Raw genomic sequence first — 19,140 nt, forward strand, 5'->3', positions numbered from 1 at the left:
CTACATTAGTTTTAGAATCAGTTTCTCTACAAATATTTTCTACAAAAAAGCCTGTTGGCTGGGGCGCCTGATTAACTCAGTCAGTAGAGCATGCGACTCTTGATCTCACTCAAGTCCCATGTTAGGCATACAGCGTACATTAAAAAAAAAAAAAAAAAAAAAAAAGCCTATGGGAATTTGATTGGGTTTGTGTTGAATACTATAGATAGAATTGATATCTTACAATATTGAATCTTCTGATCCATGAACATGGCATATTTTCACAATTTGTCTTCTTTAATTCTCTCAGCAATGTTTTGAAGGTTTTAATGTACAAGTCTTTTGTAATTTTGTCAAATATATTATATCTTTAGATCCTGTAATAAATGGTATTTTTTGTTTCAATTTTTAATTTTTCATTAATAGTATTTGGAAATACAATAGAGTTGGGGTTTTTTTTCAGTCTCATATTGCAATCTTGCTAAAATTCATTTACTAGTTTTATTAGCATTTTTTTGTAGAGATTTCTTTGGATATTCTATGTAAGTACTTTTGTCATTCCTGAACAAAGTTCATTTCTAACCGGAGGCACCTTTTACTTCTTTTTCTTGACTTACTGCTCTAGCTAGAAGTGGTGAAAGTAAACATTCTTATCTTGGTCCCAATCTCAGAAAGAAAGCATTTAATCTTTCACCATTAAGTATGATGTTAGCTGTAGGTTTTTGAATTGTCTGGTCGAGGAAATTCTTTTTTATTCCTAATTTTCTGAGAGATTCATTATTTCAGTCAGGGATAGAAATTGGATTTTATTGAATGTTTTTCTTGTACATGTTAAGATGGTCATGGTTTCTTTTGTTAACTATTTGGTTTATATTACTTGATATTTAAATAATAGACCAACTTTGCTTACCTGAAATAAAATTTGTCTCTGACGTAGGGTTGGTTGGTTGGTTTGTTTTTGTATTGTTGAATTTGGTTTGCTATAATTTTATTTAGGTTTTTTGGCATCTTAAGTTCATGAGGGATATTGGCCTGTGGTTTTCTGATAATTTTCATATTTGGGTCTCTGGGTAATGTTGACCTCGTAGGATGAGTTGGTAAGTAATCCCTCCTCTTCAGTATTCTAGAAAAGTTTATATAGAATAGATATTATTTCTTCCTCAAATGATTAGTAGAGTTGACTGATGAAGCCATGGGAAAAATAGGTCCCATAATGAGGAGAAAATGAGTCAATCAAAACTGATTTGTAACTGATATAGCTGTTAGAATTAGCAAAGTAGTTATTAAGTACAGTTATTATAACTGCATTTCACATGTCAAAAAGTAGTGACATCCATGGCATATTTAGAGAAACATAATTGATAGAAGCAGTAGACAGAAATTAGGAAGGCTCTAGAAGACTTCAGTAGCACAATCAACCAACTTGACCTAATTGACACAAAACACTGAAACAACAGATACATGAGTGCAAATGGCTACCAAGATTGACCATATTATGACTTAAAAACAACTTTTAATTTCAGAGGATTCACGTCAAAGCAGGTATGTTTTCTGACTAAATGCAATTAAATTGGAAATCAGTAAGAAAAACATCCCTGGAAAATCCCCCAAATATTCAGAAATTAAATTACACACTTGTGCATAATCCAAGGGTAAAAGAGGAAATCAAAGGGAAATTATAAAGTATTTTCAACTGCATGGAAATAAAACCCAAATCAAAATTTGTGCTTGTATACATTTCCTGTTGCTGTAACAAATCACCACAAGCCTGGTGACTGAAAACAACACAAATTTATTATGTCACAGTGTGGGAGGGTCAGAAGTCCAAAATTAGTTTTATTGGACTAAACTTGAGATAGCAACAAAAAATGTATTTTTTTCTGGAGACTCTGGGAGAGAATCTGTTCCCTTGCTTTTTCCATCTTTTAGAGGCTACCTACATTCCCCTTGGCTGTGGCCTTTTCTCCATGTGCAAAGCCGGCACCATAACATCTTTCAAATGTGTCTGATTCTGTTGCTTCCATCGCAGTTGTATGGACCCTTTTGATCACATTGGGTGTACTAGGTTAATTAAGGATACTAGGAGTCTCCCCATCTTGAGATCCCTTAAGTTAATCACATCTGCAAAGTCACTTTTGTCATGTAAGTAACCTATTCATAGGGTGCAGTGATTGGGACATGGACATCCTTGGCAGTACATTGTTCTGCCTACCACACTGCTCATGTAGTATTTAGGTGGCAGTTTAACCACTAAATGCACATATTAGGAGAGAAAAACGGCTTCAAATGAATGACCTCAGGCTCCATGTGAAGAAACTATTCAAATAATAAATACTGTAAGATGAATAAGGTCTGAGATCTAATGTAAAACACGGTGACTATAGTTGCTAGCACCGTGTTACGTAACGGATATTTGCAAAGAGAAAAGAACTTGGATGTTCTTACCACTCCCTCCCTAAATAGATATGTGGCGTGATAGATGTGTTAATGAACTAAATGGAGGGAATCTTTCCACAGTGTGTGCATATGTCAGATCACCACAGTGTACACTCTGAATGTCTTAATAGTTTATATATCAGTTATACCTCAACAAAGCGGAGCTTTTTTTAAAAAAGAAAAATTAAATCCAACTGAAATAATAAAGATAATAGGGGAAATTTAAAAAATAGAAAACAAAACAGTTAGGAAAAAAGACCAATACAATGAAAAAAGTAATTATTGAGAACATTAAAAATATTATTATCGCTTCTCGGCCTTTTGGCTAAGATCAAGTGAGAACATTAAAAATATTAAACCAAAATAAAAAAATGAACAAACCTACAGTTTGACTCTTACCTTGACAACGTGTAATGTTAAAGCTGGAAGTAAAAAAATTTGTTTTTAATTTTTACATTTTTATTTTAATTCCAGTTAACATACAGTGTTATATATTAGTTTCAGATGTACAACGTAGTGATTCAACATGGAAGTAAAAAATTTTTAATTGTGTTATGGATGTATGTTTTTGGTGGAATTCTGTCTAGAATCCTCCCTTTGTTTTCTTTTTTGGTTCCAGCACTAGACCCTGGACAGACTAGTTTGTACTATTTAAACTTAGTGAAGAACTCATAGAGCATTTTAACATATGACAGGAAGCACGATCACCACGCCATCCATACATTTCAAATAGTCACCCCTGAGAAGATGCTGAAAAACAATGACAGACTTATTCCGTAGTGGTTTTTTTTTGGTTAACATCTCTCAGTGACCCATCATTCTTATGTATTTTATCACCATTATTAGGTTTTCTAGTTCAGTACATCTCTATTGTAAAAACTTACCCTTCTCTCAACTGGGTTCTTCTTTGCTCTGCCCCAGTTTCTTAGAAAAATGATCGAATTTTCCTAGGTTTTCATAAGGATCTGTGAAAGAATAAAAAGACACATTAGGATCCCCAGCCTCAAGAAACTTTAGATAAAATTCTTGAATATATTATAATCAGAATGATTTAATGCCAACTTCTAGGAATTAAAAACCAGGATCTAAAAAAAAGGGAAATAACATGTGAAAAAATGATAGGAAAGAGAAGAGATTAGAACTGGGTGTTAAGTGTGGGAACTCTGATTGGAAGTTTCATTATTGGAACATTCTACTCTTTATATACAACCCTGTGACAATGTAGGAGGCCCTTCAGTAGTGAAGTATCTATTCTTAATAAGTCTTCATAGTGTTGTGTTTCTTCAGTCCAGAGACTCAGACTCTGGACACACTCATCTTAAATCTTAGAGCTAAGGAGTTCATGTTATATTCCAAAAGCATAAAGAGCTAGAAAAGAGACTTTTTATAATTCAGGGTCTCTTATCTGGATGTTATGTGGCTACAAGATCTTTAGCTGATTTGTGCCCTTTAGGCACTCCTAGACCATCTCATTCTTATTACTGGATCATGGGGGAAAAAAATTAAAACCTCCCAAACCAGAAAATGCTCTTCACAAATGTAGAAAAGAAAATAGTTTTATTTTTGAATAAGCATTAAGTGAGCATCACATGCAACCCACTAATGAGATTACAGAAGAATGAAATCTCACCCTTTCCTGAAGCCAGGCAAATGAAATTCATCACATACCTGTTCTCAAGATAATGATAATTTGTCCTCATGTAGCAAGACTGTACCAGCACCATTTCTGTTGTATCTAGTTCATCGGAAATTCTCTTTGTAGTTGGGATGTCCATCTGTGTTAGTCATTTGCCTTTAACCAGAGGAGAAATTAAACTCTGCATATGTTTATGATAAGCAGGTAGTTGCCTAGAAGAAACTCCCATGATTACAGGGAGAGAGATGGCTACCAGACTCTTAAGAAAAACATTCCTGAGTCCGCCAGGAGTCTTTTAAAAGGATATTTTTTAAAAGGAGCATTTAAAAAGATATATGTATATATCAGACGGATAGAGGAAGGATTTACAATTACAAGCTTTCTTTAGGCAAAGATCTGAGAAAAGGGAAAGTAGAAAAGGTCTTTTCCCTTTTTGGCACCAGAAAAAAATTGAAATTTTATTAACCCTTAACAGTTTACTGGGCACTTACTTAACTACTGAAGAAATAAGTAATAAGAAGTGGTCTAGTAAAGAAGCAAGTTCATATACATCTACCATGTACATGTACATTACCAACATGGTATCGTCAGTAAAAGTTGTTTTCAGATTTATAATGCATAGCTAGTGGAATACTTGCGACTAAAAGTTTACCTCTCCTGTGTGGTCACCCCTTTCGCATTCTTTTAATCTCTGTGGAATGATGATGCTTCCACTTTTTGGTATAAAACAAATGCTGTCAAAGAGCTCCATGAGTTCTCCAAGTCCACTGTAGATCAAAAAACAAATGTAAAATTCTAACATCTTTGGTAAGATTAACAGGTTTATTTTTTAAAGATTTTATTTATTTATTTATTTATCAGAGAGGGAGCAGCAGGCAGAGGGACAAGCAGACTCCCTGCTGAGCAAGGAGCCCAGTGCAGGGCTGGATCCCTGGAACCTGGGATCATGACCTGAGCCAAAGGCAGACACAGCTGACTGAGCAACCCAGGCATCCTGGAAGGAGAAGATCAACAGTTCTTAAAATTTATTTCAGTAGTATTTTTATAGAGAACAGCCCTAAAATCGAGAACAAAATACTTCCACTTCAGTCATGTAAGATAAAACAAGATTGAAACAATGAGTAAAAATCTTCACACTCTTTGGTTTCTTCAAACTTTAAATTATTGTTACAAATATTGAAGAACAGAGGAAGGCCCCCATTGTTCAAATATCGTAGTCTGAGTCTTAACATTAAACTTCCTCATTTCCTTCCAGACTTTACGTAAGTATTTTACATGGTAATAAATGTAATATGGATATAATTTTTTATTTTGCCATTTATCTTTTTTAACTTAATCTGTTTTTAAGCCGTTAGCCTAATCTAACTAGCCCAAAGCCAAATCTTTGCTATTAGAAGCAGCTCATAAAAATCTTTGCTGTGAGTTGGTCCTGGTCAGTTGGTTGACACTTCAGCAGTGTAATTCTATCTTAAGGTGCACTTCCTAGACACTAGTCAGGAAGTTTTTCTTTCTTCCTACTTACTCTTGACTAAAGTGACTTAATAAAAGTCACGTACGTCTAGGCCTTTTATAGTTCTTTATTGCCTATTATTTTATCTTTCATGATTTACTTGCTTTCAAATACCAACCTGTGAACTTTTCTTTTACTCCCTTAATAAAAATGTAGTAGATGGAACATACAAGAATTTTGACTAAGTTAATTTGTTATGACAGTTCCTACTGAAAGATTGAAACTATAGAGGTTTACATTCTTGTTTGCAGTTCGTTTTAAAAAAACAAAGATTATAAGATTATACACACTACGTAGTGTACATATACTTATGTCTTTTAAATGCTGGCAAGAAATTCGGCCAAAATTTTCACAATATCTCAGAAATAAAGATATTTTTTTCCAATTTTTTATCTGTCTAAATATATTTATAAGTGTTCCTCAGTGGATTTATCTTTCTTTTATGATTAGAAGAAAATACATGTGGGGCACCTGGCTGGCTCCGTTAGTAGAATGTACGACTCTTCATCTCTGGGTCATGAGTTCAAGCCCAACATTGGGTGTGGAGCCTACTTAAAAATTAAGAAGGAGAAAGATTATAAATATTTTTTTATAAAACCCTGCATGTTGGAAAATATGTAAGGAAGCTGACTATTTCCATCCTTTTTTACTAAATTTCTACCCTCCAAGCTCCTCCTCCCAATTTTGGGGAATTTTTCTAAGTCTTAAGGTGAGTGACAGTCTGTGTATATGTAGGAATCGTGACTGGCAGGACTAAGAGAAGAAAGAATAGTCTAGATACAGAAATAGCATTATGCTAGTGATAGGAGGCATGTGTGTCATCCTTGTACTTACTACACACCATTGCTGACATCTCTTAGAGTCAGGAGTTCAGACTAGTAACCAGGACTTTCTTTAGCACCCATACTCCTGCAAAGAGACAGTGTATGTTCTCGATCATGTTTTACACACACACCATAGCTCTTCAGGATGCATTCTGTCTCTGTCTCTTAACTATTGATTATTGATTGTGATCTATTGATTATTCTTATGTGATCTACCATTTTACATAATAGTTTTTCTCAGTATTCTAATTATGTCAGGCTTCAGGGAAGACTGCAAAATTACATGGGTTTAGGGGCGCCTGGGTGGCACAGCGGTTAAGCGTCTGCCTTCGGCTCAGGGCGTGATCCCGGCGTTCTGGGATCGAGCCCCACATCAGGCTCCTCCGCTATGAGCCTGCTTCTTCCTCTCCCACTCCCCCTGCTTGTGTTCCCTCTCTCGCTGGCTGTCTCTATCTCTGTCAAATAAATAAATAAAATCTTTAAAAAAAAATTACATGGGTTTAATAAAACTCAGTCAATTTATGAATCTTCTCTGTTAGCCCCCTTTCTCCAAGCCCAGCACTTACCTCCTGAGTTTCAGAGGGAGAGCTGTTAGCTTTTAATTTGCAAGATTAGCACCTTGACTCCAATAGAGGCCATATAAAAAGTAAATGAAAAACAAGGGACTCTTCTACTTACAGGAATGACTTGTCAGGCCTTTACCAGATGTCATTAAAATGTATTGCATTATGCTTTCTTTTTTAAAATGGAGTCATTACCAGTTATAATAGTTTTGATAACACAACTTTCTGGAGTCTGTATTCCATTCCAGGGGTGAGAGTGGAAAATGGGAACATTTCTAACTTGATGCAGTCTTGGCATAAATTCTAAAACCTCTGTAAGAGAAAAGACAAAAAAGCTTTCTAAAACCCAATCATTAAACTTGTCTGTGTCCCCAGTATTTTTCTGAATTTCTCTATTAGTCATTTCCTAACAAGAGTACTCAAGGAAAACATCATTTTTCTGCCAATAATGTAAAAATTGGCAAAAGTCTTGAAATCATAGTATTGCTTTTTTGTTTACGTTTCCTTATTTTGTATTTTAAAGTAGTGGAAATTAAATGTGCCTTTAAGAGTTGGGTTGTTATGAGGGGTAGGGGAAGCTGCTCTAGGTATCTCTAAATTATGATCATTATGAATCTCATACAGAGGTTATCACTTGTCCTATGGTGCTTTCATTCAAGACAAGGAGGAAAGAATCCATGTCTTTGTCTTGGGAATGTCAGTATTACGTCTTTTACATAGAGCTGCTATTTCTTTAGTCAACAAATTTAAGTGCCCACTCTGTGTAAGGAACTCTGCTTGGCATGGTGCGTGATGCCTTAAAGAATACTTTCAATAAAAGAATAACCCAGTCAGATCAATTATTTATAAAGGCCATCCATCAGTATTGTATATGATGTCTTAAAGTAAGAATCAGAGACAGTTACGAGACCATCTTATAGTAACACCACTGCAATAATATGGGCCTAATCTAAGGCGTAGTCATTGGGAATGGACTAGATAGGACAGAACAAATCTGAGACAATGTCTTAAATGTAATTCTCTTATTTTAGCTAATTCAAGATTAATTGTCCGGTAAATCAGAGTTGATGTCTCTGTCTTCCTCCCCACTCTTCTCTCCTCCACACTACAGCACACCCAAAGTTTAGCACACCTCTCCATCAGTAATGGTAGGAGAGGGGATGTATATCATAATCTCTCCAGACACTGGGTATGTGTGTATCTGTGTTGAGGTTTTCAAAAGACTGCATAGCTCCTAAAGAAGTGTGTGTTTTCTCTCACTTCTTTTCGTGAATTACTACTTTAAATCAGAACTTTAAATAGCCCCTTAAACAGAGTGACAATTTCTGCTGCATAAGTAGCTCTTTTTTAAAAAGCATGTTAAATGTTATGTTGTCCCTGAAAGAAATGGGTATTTTGGGGTTGTTTTTTTTGTTTTGTTTTGTTTTGTTTTGTTTTTGATGGTTTTCGGTTGTGGGTACGGTTGATATATTCTTAAAAAATAAAGTCTGTCTATGTCTTTGGTTTTTGTTGTTTGGAGGAAACCACTCCTGAGTGTATATTTGATACCAAAGAATCCTCCAGAAAATGGTCTTCCCCTTTTCTCTGAATGGAATTTAGAGCCAAATTTATGCACATATGAAATAAAATTTAAAATAAAATGTACGTGTTGCCTAAACTTTAACTCTTAAAAAGGATTCTGCTGTGGAAGCAGAATTATTCACATTTTGAAGAGATGCACATAAAACAGACTGGTTATATAAAATCAGAAAATCCATAAAAAATGAAAAGGAACCACTATATACATACATACATACATGAATATGCATATACAATATAAGACTGTGAGGCAGTAGGAAATTTAAACCCATGCATGGTTACCATAATCTTAATTCCATACTTTGGGAAAATAGTTTTCTTTGAGTAGGTCACCGAGAAAAATAACAGTCATCTAATGTTTTCTTGTCCATTACGGTCCATGAGGGGAAGTATTAAAAAAAAAAAAAATTGAGGTGTGTGTAACAAAGGAGATTTACAAGAGTATTTTTTATGATGGTGCAATAATTTTGAGAAGAATGATAAATGTTTCCTTTGCCTTGTTCCCCAGAACAGTGTTAAGTGTTCATATTCTGCTGTTCTTCTGAAAAAGAGTAGGCTGTCCAGAGAGATTGGTTGGTTTTGCTTGATGAGTGATCTTATATTTCTGTAGGCAAACAACAGTACAGGGTACCTTTCAGCTTTGTGTTTATTCACTTTTGGTAATTATTTGTTAAGTGGCCTTTCTTTGACTCTTCTCCCTACCCATCTACCTGTCATACCTCACTTCTGTCTGTTGACTCATGTGTTGACTTCTGTAGGATCCTTTTAATATATTCTATTTGCTATCTGATGTTTAGTCTTTAAATTGTACATCCAAATGCTGAATGATTTTGTGGAATTTGCAAGCCAAATGAATATTTAAAAATCCTTTGTAGACTTAATTTTCCATCTAGAACTTCTGATACAATATAATCAGTAAAAATTAGGTTATCTTTCTTGATTTTCTCCCCAGCAGTATGAACAACTAGACTGACAGTATTGATCTGAAGTGAGACCTGAGTGCTGTAGAAGTGCGCCTAGCTAATGAGATCTTAGTGTTCTTTTGTTGTCTAGAAAGCTTTAAAAAACAGAAGCTGGAATTTGATATTTTTTGTAGTTTAAAGGAACCTTAGATACCATCTAATCTCACTCCCCTCTTTATAGTTAAATATGCAGGTACCTGAGAAGTGTGACTTGCTTTAGATCACATAGTTAATTAATAATAGAAGCAGACCCAAGTCTAGAATTGGCTGGTGGGCCAATTTCTTGTATAGATACCACATACTGAATTATGTGTCCTAACCATGAAATAGGAGGAACCTAGGACACTGTTTGGAAGGCTGTACGTACTGATGTGAACGGTTTGTGCCTAAGAAATGTGCCGGTGCGATCTCTGGGCCACAGCCACACAGTTGTTCACTTGATCATTCAGCTGTTTCTTCCACATGGGTGAAGCCCTCTTGTGTTCTGCTAAATTTGAATACAGGTATCATTTTAGACTCGGTATTTCCAAACATCACTTTGCAGTGGGAAGTAATGGCCCTGATCTTGTATTTCAGCTCAGACAGCTATAACTGCACCAAAGATGTGGAAGAAACCAAAAGATCGGACCCGAACCACTGAAGAGGTGTTAGAGGCAGAAGTGGAGGTAAGGGGCAAAGTAAGTCTCTTTAGCTTATCTTCAGAGTAGTGGTGCCAATTCCTAAGACAAGTATAGTTTATATCTATTTTTTGAGATACTGCTTTTCAAACAAAACGTGATATATCGAGCTGAGTCTGATTGGTTTTGGTCCACCTACAGAATTTTAAAAAACGATTTTTGATACCATGTTCAGTTTCATCTCATTCTTGTCTCTCTTTCAAAATGGCTCTTCTAAAATGGCAAAACTAAGTTACTGCTTAATTTTTTATTAATCCCCAACCCCCTCAATTGAATTTTTCCTTCTGTTAGCTAGATGGAAAGGCTACTCTGATAAAGAAAAATGGAAACTTTTTTTTTTCCCCAAATACTCAGCAGCAGTGGTGGTAGAAATCATCAAGTACATTTTCGGGAAATTCATTTTGGATCTGTCATCTTTTAACTGCATCCCAGTAACAACTTTTCACATATGACTTGTCTGTTTGAACTAACCCATACCAGATTTTGCTGTAGGTTACAGCATGACAAGAGACCATGTAAGGAAGAAACAAGGGTAGAATTAGTCCTAAGGAGTGTCCTATCAGTTTCATAGCCTATAATCTCAGTATCCTTAGTGCTATGTACTGAAGCCTATAAATGAAGAGTAATCTAAAAAATCTGTATGTTGCTTTTTTCTTTATGAACTCTTAACATCTACTCTATTAAAATAATTTTTATTAAATGCATAAGGTGATTGCATTAGAATATACAGATTATTTTAAAGTGACTTTAAATGCATTTATTTCAAAAGGCTTTTCTATCTAGTTATAATTCTTACCCTTTCCAAGCAGTTCACAGTACCCCTTTGTTACTTCCTCCTGTCCTGTTACTGCTCTTACATGATGCTCTACTGATGTCACAGTTAGTTCCATAGCAACCACTAAAATGTTTCATAGAAGTGATTTCAGTGTGGTTATCAGGGGCTAAGAATTGGCAGGAAGTTGTAGAGGTGCAAATAGTTGCTGCACTTGTCTTGCAGCTGACCAAGAAAATGTTGCTCCTACAGCGAATAAAATACCTTCCAGAGGCAGGGGAATCTCATACATTCCTGGTATGGCTGTAAGAGCTTCATAAACTGGTTTCTCTTTAGATTCCGCTGTTTTTTATTCAGTTTCTTCTGTTATACTTCATATTCCTTTGCTAGATTTCTAAGCATTTTTTAATATTAAACAGGTAGGCCAGCACTATTGCAAATACTCATCCTCTTCTTTAGGTCAGGGTTTGGCCAACATTTCCTGTAATGGTCCAGATAGTAAATAGTTTAGACTTTGTAGACTATATGATCCTTGTCACAATTTCTCAGCTCTGTTACTGTAGCCCAAACACAGCCATAAACAATGTGTAAATGAATGAATGTGACTATATTCCAGCAAAACTTCATTGACAGAAATTGAAATTTGAATTTCAAATAATATTCATGTGTCATAAAATATTCTTCTTTAGAATGTTTTCAGTGACCACAAATGCAGAAACCATCCTTACCTTGCACACTGTACAGAAACAGGATGAGCCAGATTTGGCCCATGAACCATAGTTGGCTAAAACCTGCTTCAGGTTGTTATTCTTCATACATGAGAACAGTTTTGACTCATTCTGAATTAATCACCTTTTTCTTAACCTGATAGTTTAAAAGTATAATAAAAAAGAGTTTGATTATTTGCACACAGACCTTTTTTCCCCCCCCCAGAAATCCAATTCCTTGTCTTTCCTATAGTTGAGCATTTATTAGAGTAGTTTAGTGCATACTGTCATTATCTTTATTTTCACTGATCCTCAAGCTCTCCTTTTCTTAATAAATTTTTCTCAGCCTTTAAAAGAATGTGTTTCAGATATTAGCGTATTTTAGGTTATATATTGGGCTGTTAAATCATTGCGAATATTTTATCAAATTCTATAAATTATACCCTAGAAGGGTAACGTGAAGGGTGCTTCATCTTAAAATTGCTGGTCAAGGTATCTTAAAGTTTGTTTTAAAATATTAAGATATTTCATCAATTATTACATATATAGTTGTCTGGTCTTTCTGGCACTTTAAATACTCATGAGTTCAATAGGAAGTTTTATCAACTAACGTCTTCTTTTAACAACTCCCTATAAAAGTTTAACCTTTAACAGTCCAGCCAATAAGGTGTTTCCTTTCTTCAATCTGGTTTTGTTAGTAAACATTTTAGGAACTGTTAGATAGTTACAAACAAATTTAAGAGAGCTTCATCCAGCTAAAAGAAAAATAATCATCATAAATATTTAATGCAGCTAATTTTGTGATTCCCTTGAAAAATATCCTTCTAACAGTGTTCCTCAGACACCTCAGTGATTTTGTGTTCTCTGAATTATGCTTTGTCATTCATGGAACCAAGTTTCTCTACACCTCTTCTTCCAGTTAGAAATCAGCTTTCCAAGTAATACATTCTCTACTTACATCCAATAGACTTTCTTTTCCTGATTTTAGGTACAGAGAAGAGGACATTATATATTTTTTCTCTAACATTTTTCCTCATTTTATAAGCTCTGAAAAAAAAACTCCATATAATTGTATAATGTAGTTATACTGCTCTTTAATAAGTTTAAGTACCATTGATAGACTCTGATGCCAAATTATTAAAGATCTTCTTGATGATCTATACTTAATTAGAAGGTGACATTGCAAGGTCATTATAAGTTAGACTACAATAGAGCGTAGAATAAGAAAGAGTAAGGTTGTTGATTTGTGATTCAAACTTGGGAGATCTGTTTTTTTCTCAAACTTTAAAAGATGCTCACTCTGCGCCATGTTTTAAAAAGAAATAATTTCAACCTTTATTTTCTTGAAATTTTTATGTGTGTCTGTCTTTTGATGGTTTCCATGTTGTGTTTTCCTGTTGCGGGAGTAAAGAAAGCACACGTGCACATACGGGGTGTGTGTGTGTGTGTGTGTGTGTGTGTGTGTGTGTTTGCGAATTTGTGTTTGTATGTTAGAAGAAAATTGACTAGTAGTATACCTGTTATAATATTTCACTTATGTAAGAAAGTAGGATTTGTAACTCTTTAATTTTTTTTAAAAAAACATAATTTTATGAATCAATTGGGGTAACCACTTGCTTGTGTATATGACGTTCTTTTATAAAATCCTCTGTTGAATGAATTCAACAGAGCCTCTATTTTTTGCTTTCCTAGCATGAATTTATCAGTTAGAATGTCTGTTTCCTCTGAGTGCTTCTTCCAAAGGCTTGTTTTTTAGAGCGCTTACCCTTCATGATAAAGAAAGACATAAAGTTCATGGACAACTTTGCATCAAGGAAATTTGATGGTTCATACATGGCCCTCAAGAAATTTTTTTTTTAAGATTTTATTTATTTAATTTTTTAATTTTTAGAGAGAGAGAGTGCATGCAGGGAGAGGGGCAGAGGGAGAGAGAGAAGAGAATCCCAAGCCGACTCCACGCTGGCCAAGAAGCCTGTCATGGGGTTCCATCCCACAACCAACTGAGCCACCCAGGTGCCCCAAGAAATTAATTTTTGTTTAATATCTGAAACTGGTGGTCAAAAATCATCTGGTGAATAACTTCAATTCTATTTTGCTTTTTATAAAAGTAGGATGCACCCGTGGCACGTGGGTGACACAGAGGTTAAGCGTCCCACTCTTGGTTTTGGCTCAAGTTGTGATCTTAGGGTCTTAAGATCCAGCCCCACATCGGGCTTCGTGTTCAGCATGGAGTCTTCTTGAGATTTTCTACCTCTGCCCCTGCCACCTGTGTGCTCTCTCTCTCTCAAAAAGAAATAAAAATAAATCTTTAAAAAATAAAAATAGGACGCACCAGAACCCAGGTTTCTCCCTCTGTAGAGGAATATATGCCAAGCACTTTTCCATATGTAATTTGAATAAGGGTACAACCACAGAGAATTCTAAGAACTGATAAAACAAAGTAGATTTTAACTAACAAGTGACCTCCTTGTAAAACGAGAGATGATCAGCTTTGTAGGACCGTGATACTTTATTCATCAGACTCTCCATTTAGCAGCAACAGGAACACAAAAAATACCTTCTAATGTTTCTTTTTATATTTGCTGAGCCTTAGTGGCAAGAGTAGGAGTGCTTGATTTAGATTTCTGACTAGGACTCTTTCATATCCAACAAGTGCAAGGATTAACAGTTCTTTCCATTCTAACCTTTGGTACATTTAGATTTCATTAGTCATGTTAAAGCATTTCAGTAGCCATGTGACTTGTCTTCTCTATGCCAAGAGATGAAATGAGAAAAGTGTTTTAAATAAACTTAGCATTCTAGTACCATTTGCTGAGCACAGACATCCTTTTTTGTAGTGACATGTTTTCTTGTGTCTTTTGAGGGGATAGGTGTAGATTTTCATGCATATTTACATGGTAAAAATCATGTAACCTCTGTGTTCATTTATGCTTTAGCCTAAAGCTGAAGAGGAGCTTTCAGGTGACAGAGTACTTGAATCTGAGCAGGATAAAATGAGCCAAGGGTTTCATCCTGGAAGAGACCCCTCTGACCTAAAAAAAGTAAAAACTGTGGAAGAAAATGGAGAAGAAGCTGAGCCTGTACGTAATGGTGCTGAGAGTATTTCTGAGGGTGAAGGAATCGATGCTAATTCAGGCTCCACTGATAGTTCTGGTGAAGGGGTGACATTCCCATTCAAACCAGGTAAGTGAATCCCTGCCCTCCTGTGCATGTCTTTCCTTCTCACCTTCACTGTTATAACCTACAGCAGTGTTGGCTTCTTGTAGAGAAGTATTGGATGGAAGATAAGAGGCTCATCATAGTGTAATATTTACAGAATAGATTAGCAGGCATAAGTTAGTGACTAGCAAATCCTGGGAGTTCTCTGTTGGCGGAAGTGATATCTGATGCCAGTATTCTGCTTTTACTGGCGTTGGAAGAGCAGCTGGCAAAGGATATCAGTGTTAGGCTGGTGGAATTCGACAAGAGGAATTTAGTTTTATTTAGGTTAATTGAAAGGACTGTTTCAGTTCTCTTTTGTGCTCATCATTTCACAAGCCTTAATCACTTACTACATGTAATACACTGACATTTTCTACTCTAGTCTCTTCTTTTTAAAATGTTGGGTATGGGGTGCCTGGCTGGCTCAGTCAGTAGGGCACGGGACTCTTGATCTCAGGGTCATGAGTACAAGCCCCACGTTGGGCGTGGAGCCTACCTAAAGGGAAGAAAAGAAAAAAAAAGAATTTAAAAATGTTGGTTGTGACTCACTAATTTCAAAATGGAAATGTGTTGACAGAAATCACTCTGTAGAGCTGAACTGTAATCATTAGAAGCAGTGTGAGACTAGCTTATTAAGCACATGCAGTATGAGACGTGCCCTGTGAAATACATGATAAGCCCCAGAGGCTCTTTCATCTTTAGGCACCATATAGTCCATTAAAGTCTCTCCCAATCCTATGGAAACTGTGGTTGACTTTGAGATTTTCGGAGTGATTTGGCATGGACATGTGGGGAAAGATGGTTCATTTGATAGAAGGTTTGGGATAGGTGCAACGTTTTTCTTAGTCTGACAAATCTGAATGACTTCTGTGTGAGATTGGGTTTGAATGTAAACTACAAGACATCAAATTAATCTTAGACAGAAATTAGTGACGTACAACCAACATTTTTGAAAATGGAGAATAAAAAATTGCCATTGCATTACAGGAGCAAGGGTAATATTGTTTTAAGAAATATTTATTTCTTTTATTTAAATTTGTAATTTGTTCTGAGTCATAGAGTCATTATATTTCTTATTGTGAGTTGTAGTAAGAAATGTTTGAAAGTCACTGATTGATACCACCTTAATATACTGATCTTTTCACTACCTGTAAACTGCTGCCAATGGGCTTTATGAAATTGTAGGGCTATGCTATAGTAAAAAAAAATTTTTTTCAAAGATTTTATTTATTTATTTGACAGAGAGAGAGACAGCCAGCGAGAGAGGGAACACAAGCAGGGGGAGTGGGAGAGGAAGAAGCAGGCTCCCAGCAGAGGAGCCTGATGTGGGGCTCGATCCCAGGACCCTGGGATCACGCCCTGAGCCGAAGGCAGACGCTTAACGACTGCGCCACCCAGGCGCCCCCTATAGTAAAAAAAAAAAAAATTTAACTTTAGGACTCAGTATACTAAAATTACTTCTAAAGATCTAGGCTTGTGTCAGATCACAAAGCACTTGTGGCTACCACCAGTCCTTTAGGAGATCGAGACACTATATTGTCATTTATAGAACTGTGTCAGAGTGTGTGTGTGTGTGTGTGTGTGTGTGTGTGTGTGTGTGTGTGTTTTGTTTGTTTTTTGAGTAAGCTTTTTGCCCAACATGAGGGTCAAACACATGACTCTGAGTCCCAGTGCTCTACTGACTGAGCCAGCCAGGCACCCCTATCAGTTATATTTTTATCCTTCAGTTTGGCAAGGAAAAAGTACCCAACTATAGGCTCCAACTATTTTGAATAACTAAACTGTAATATACCCTCACAGTAATTGGAAAAAAGGCAATTTAAAAATTTTTTTTTAAGATTTTATTTATTTATTTGACAGAGAGCACAAGCAGGGGGAGTGGCAGAGGGAGAGAGAGAAGCAGGCTTTCCTCCAAACGGGGAGCCCAATGTGGGGCTCAATCCCAGGACCGTGGGATCATGACCTGAGCCAAAGGCAGACGCTTAACCGACTGAGCCACCCAGGTGCCCCAGCAATTTAAAATTTAGATCCCAATAAACTGCCTGCCTTTTAATGAATATAATAACATATTAAGGATTTGGTTGAAAATATCTGTGGTGTTCTCACAAACCATCATGAGTCTATCACCTACATAATAAGAATCACTAATATAAAAAAGGACCCAGAGTACTATCATGAAGTGATCTGGGGCGTGATTTCGATAAGAGTTTTGTTAATTAAAAGAAAAATACTGGGGAGGAGTTAAGATGGCGGAGGAGTAGGAGACACCTTTTTCAGCCGGTCCCCCGAGTCGAGCTGGATAGGTACCAGACCAGCCTAAACAACCACGGAACCAGCCTGAGACGCAGGAAGATGCATCTGGATCTCTACAAATGACCATCTCCAGCGCTGAGTATTGAGGTACGAAGCGGGGAGCCATGAAACTGTGCACAGATATCGGAAGATAAACGGAAGGGGAGGGAGCCGCCGTGTTCGGGCGCCGGGAAGCGGCAGCCACTTGCACGGGAGAGCGGGCGGGGCTCGCGGTCGGCACCCGCAAAACAGCAGACTGAGACCGTGAGCCGGGTGCGCGCGCCACCAGGCATCTCGCGGAACCCCGGAATCCCGGTGCGCTCACTGGATCTAGACTGAGACCGGGAGATCCGGGAGCGCGCGCGGGGCGGCTGGCAGCTGGCGGCATTAGGAACACAAAGGACAGAGACGCGCCGGCCCTGGAAGTGAGGGTTGAGCAGCACCAACAGAAACAGAGTTAAAGTGGCCAGAACATTAGTAGAGAACGGGCCGCAATCCTTCTCTTCCGTGACAGAGGCTGAAATTCGGCCGCTGCTGCTCTGACTCTCAGAAGAGGCACAGCAAACCGCCAGGGAAAGCCGCCAGAGAACAAAAGCCTGGAAATACCGGCTCAAGGAGTGCCCATCCCCATCCGCCCTCGCAGGGGACATGGAGACTCTAACCAAACAGGGTTGCCTGAGTATCGGCGCGGCAGGCCCCTCCCCCAGAAGGCAGGCTGAAAAATCAAGAAGCCCACAACCCGAGGTGCCGGGGTGGCGCAGTCATTGAGCGCCTGTCTTCGGCTTAGGGCGTGATCCCGGCGTTCCGGAAAGGAGTCCCTCATCGGGCTCCTCCGCTGGGAGCCTGCTTCTTCCTCTCCCACTCCCCTGCTTCTGTTCCCTCTCTCGCTGGTTGGCTGCCACATAAATAAATAAATAAAATCTTTAAAGAAGAAGCCCACATCCCTAAGATCCCTATAAAACAAGGGGCACGGCCTGGGACCCAGTCAATAATTTGGGCTCTGGAAACCCCGCAACCTCTCTTCATCAGAATGACAAGAAGGAGAAGCCCCCCCCCCCCAGCAAAGAAAAGACAGTGAGACTGTGGCCTCTGCCACAGAAATAATGGATATGGATGTAACCAAATTATCAGAAATGGAATTCAGAGTAACGATGGTCAAAATGATGAGTAGAATTGAAAAAAGTATAAACGAAAAGGTTACTGAGAATATAGAATCCCTAAGGACAGAAATGAGAGCGAATCTGACAGAAATTAAAAATTCTATGAGCCAAATGCAGGCAAAACTAGAGGCTCTTGACAGCCAGGGTCGCAGAAGCAGAGGAAAGGGTTAGTGAATTGGAGGATGGGTTAATAGAGGAAAAAATGAAAATAGAAGATGGTCTTAAAAAAATCCACGCCCACGAATGTAGGTTACGGGAGATTACTGACTCAATGAAACGATCCAATATTAGAATCATCGGCATCCCCGAGGGGGTGGAGAAAAACAGAGGTCTAGAAGAGATATTTGAACAAATTATAGCTGAAAACTTCCCTAATCTAGCAAGGGAAACAAACATTCGTGTCCAAGAGGCAGAGAGGACCCCTCCCAAGCTCAACCACGACAAACCTACGCCACGTCACGTCATAGTGCATTTCGCAAATATTAGATGCAAGGATACAGTATTGAAAGCGGCCAGGGCAAAGAAATTTCTCACGTACCAAGGCAAAAGCATCAGAATTACGTCAGACCTGTCTGCACAGACCTGGAATGAGAGAAAGGGTTGGGGGAGCATATTTAAAGCTCTTTCAGAGAAAAACATGCAGCCAAGGATCCTTTATCCAGCAAGGCTGTCATTCAGAATTGATGGAGAAATAAAGACATTTCAGAATCGCCAGTCACTAACCAATTTTGTAACTACGAAACCAGCCCTACAGGAGATATTACGGGGGGTTCTATAAAAGTAAAAAGGCCCCAAGAGTGATACAGAACAGAAAGTCACAGCCAATACAAAAAAGACTTTACT

The 19,140-nt window shown here is 37.5% G+C and overlaps 1 protein-coding gene across 22 annotated transcripts in view; it reads left to right on the plus strand.

The window, feature by feature from the left end:
* The window catches only part of EIF4G3 (eukaryotic translation initiation factor 4 gamma 3), a 332,371-nt gene that overhangs the window by 231,307 nt on the left and 81,924 nt on the right, over positions 1–19,140 (plus strand). For 17 of the 22 annotated variants that reach the window (XM_045782022.2, XM_045782017.2, XM_045782024.2 and 14 more), the window contains 2 exons: positions 10,065–10,165; positions 14,581–14,827. In XM_045782022.2, the coding sequence (XP_045637978.2) occupies positions 10,065–10,165; positions 14,581–14,827 (348 nt within the window). The remainder of the gene's footprint in view (positions 1–10,064; positions 10,166–14,580; positions 14,828–19,140) is intronic. The other 5 variants (XM_045782019.2, XM_045782026.2, XM_045782020.2 and 2 more) reach the window with 1 other exon arrangement.

The sequence above is a fragment of the Ursus americanus genome, chromosome 33 (genome assembly GCF_024610735.1).
Source record: "Ursus americanus isolate L20-20 chromosome 33, mUrsAme1.1.p, whole genome shotgun sequence".
NCBI lineage: Eukaryota > Metazoa > Chordata > Mammalia > Carnivora > Ursidae > Ursus > Ursus americanus.